Source organism: Antrostomus carolinensis, unplaced genomic scaffold, assembly GCF_000700745.2.
Source record: "Antrostomus carolinensis isolate BGI_N321 unplaced genomic scaffold, ASM70074v2 scaffold33432, whole genome shotgun sequence".
Classification (NCBI taxonomy): domain Eukaryota; kingdom Metazoa; phylum Chordata; class Aves; order Caprimulgiformes; family Caprimulgidae; genus Antrostomus; species Antrostomus carolinensis.
Genome location: NW_010300750.1, coordinates 1,905 through 4,614, shown reverse-complemented (window position 1 = coordinate 4,614; position 2,710 = coordinate 1,905). Strand labels below are relative to the sequence as shown.

Sequence of the window (2,710 nt, the reverse complement as noted above, 5' to 3'; positions counted from 1 at the left end):
GAGTTACAGTTTAAGCAAAATAGTAGGTAAGAATGTCTGCCTCAGCACCTTAAATCAACAGGTTTTCTCATCGAGCTTACCATGGAAGCAGAACTCCAGAGCTCCCATTTGTCATGACATCAGAAAGCCATGTAAGTGAGAAAGTGTGTTTACAACAAAAGGGAGGAGAAGCTTGAAAACTCCCAAGGTCAATGATCTAGGTACAGTTTACTAACCTTCTATAACTGGGGTCCAGCCAGAGACTCCTCCGGTGCTTGAAGGGGCCTGCCACATGGCCAGCTGTTCATCTGGGAAGGTAAGGGACCCACAAGAGCACAGGACAAAGTTATCCAGCTGCGGGCTGGCATCAGTACTGCTTGCTACTGCTCTGGGCTGCAGGACAGCAGGGTTAAAGCAGGTTCCTGGTTCCAGCATAGCCTCGGTATAAAAAGCTACGGGTTGTTCAGTGTTGTGAGTGGTCAACAAAGCTTTGCTTGTCCTCGCTTCATACAGCTCACTGCTCTGGATAAAGCTGTAATGATGGAGAAAACAAATCAGCCAGACATACTGCTTTGCAAGGAGGGGGGATCCCTCAGCTAAACCTTTGAATCCTGCCCTTGACAGCTGGGAGAGTAACTGCTAGATGCTCCGACTGCCTGATGCTGGGCATGGACCATTACCATCCATGGAGTCATGACTCCTGAGTGATGTCCCCTGGGAACTGACATGAAAATCAGTTCTATGAACAAGTTTAAAGGTTGCTTCATCTCTCAACTATCACTGTAAATACTTTTTCATACATCACCTGGACTCCAGCATCTTTAAATAAGTTCCTTCAGGAGGCTTATCCAGATCTGCAGCTGACTGCTCCCACCCTGGGTCACAGGGCATTAGGGTTATCTCCATTTGCTCAGAGCTGATGCCTACACAAGATCCATCTGAAAGGTGCAGGCCGGGCAGGTGAATGAACACTAATAGTTACTCCAAAAAAGCAATGAAACAAGTCTACTTTGCCAAATGCAGCAAGACCCTCTTATTCCCTGTGACTGAAGTTTGGTCAAGATTCTGGGAAGGGGCATGGAAATACTAGGTTTTACTGGAGTACCATCCCGATCCAAAAATCTGAGAGCTAAAACCTGCTGCCTATTTGCTTTCATTTGGTGCCCCTTCTGAGATGGGCATCTCTTTTCACCTGTCCTTGCACAGGCTTTATCAATGCTTGTTCCTTCTATGGAGTGACAGCCTCTGGCCAAACAGAGTGGAGGCACTGCACTGAAGCAGACACCTCCAATGTCCACTTGATCCACCAGCATATAGATGCTGTTCTGGAGAAGGAACATCTTTCCCTTCCTGAGGGAATTTAAAATTGTTTTCAGCTTTCTGGACCACATCCTAAGCCCATTAGGAAAAAACAAACCTGCAGTTTGTGGAGTGTAGGATCCTTTATCCTGCTGCTCCTTTGTGTGACAAGTCAAAGCCCCCTCAGGATATGAGTTGTTGAACTTTTCCGTAGGAGGGAGGCAGGATTTTTGACGTCGTCGATAATTTGCAAACCAATTGTAGACCTGAGTTGGTTGTAGGTTCATGTCCCGAGCCAATCCCTCCTGCAAACCCAGATGTAGGGGGAGATCAAGGGAGAAAGAATAAACCACATCCAAATAATCAGGCTTTTCCCTTCAGTTCCAAAAGCAGCCCAGCAAAAGAGCTTTCAAACCCAGAGATATTTGTTCACTAGGTCTCCAATAAGTCTATGTGCACCCCATTGAAGAGACCAATTTATAAACTCAAAAGAGTTGCTGAAAATCACACATTCCACCCTGCTCCCCTAGTCAATTTGTTTGCTAAAGAAAACCATATACTGCTATTTTATATTACTATGTAAAACCTCAGGAAAGCATGCTCTTCCCACAGAATGACAGCTTCACATCTCTAACGTGACACTAATAGGATAAACACTAATGCATTTACCACATTAAATAGTTTTCACAAACTAGAAGCAGTATAGACATCTATCATGTTCACAGAAAAATTTCTGCTATAACTATTAAATAATGAGATCACATAAGTGAAGAACATACTGGGAAATTAATGTATAAGTGAGCATCATATCTTGACCTTTTAGGACTTAACTTCATTATGCTCCTAATTCAGATTGGTTTTAAAACGAAAATTGTGAAGTTGCTGCTTTGTGAAAAGGGTAAGAAATAAACCTGCATCTTCACACTGCAGAATTATTCACAAGGCCTGACTCACATGAGAAGGGTGTTGGAAAAATCGAGCACCACAGAGGCAGACTTTAAAGTCTGAAGCCTTCACCTTGCAAAGTAATAATCAACCAGGATTACTGAATTAATTCACACATCACTTTCATTACAAATTTGTCCCTGAACAAATAAGGTAGATACATGTAGATACATCAACAGCCTATCACGTAGATACAGCCTATCACGTTTTCAAATTCTGTGAATTTAATGTGGTGTCAGTACAAAATATATTCTGGTAAGCAAAGTGCAATTTTATACAGGCTACAATTCAATCAAGTCAGAACTACTTATCACTGTAATATAACTCTTGTGAGCGATGGTTCTTTTGCTGCCCATGCTCAATCACTACAAAATCAGAACTGTGAAAAGCCCAATGAGGAACTTATTTCCCCTGATCTTTTTGTCTAAAGCAAGTGAAATTACTTAGCATGAACTTGACAATTTTTTAAGGAGACTTTTAGGGAAAG

The 2,710-nt window shown here is 42.5% G+C and overlaps 1 protein-coding gene across 1 annotated transcript in view; it reads right to left on the bottom strand.

The window, feature by feature from the left end:
* Positions 1 to 215: 215 nt before the first annotated feature.
* The window catches only part of LOC104521290 (anomalous homeobox protein), a gene marked incomplete at its 3' end in the record, with an annotated part of 4,014 nt that continues 1,519 nt past the window's right edge, over positions 216 to 2,710 (bottom strand). The window contains exons 4-5 of the mRNA XM_010163235.1: positions 1,397 to 1,583; positions 216 to 287 (exon numbers count right to left, since the gene is read on the bottom strand). Of these exons, the coding sequence (XP_010161537.1) occupies positions 216 to 287; positions 1,397 to 1,583 (259 nt within the window). The remainder of the gene's footprint in view (positions 288 to 1,396; positions 1,584 to 2,710) is intronic.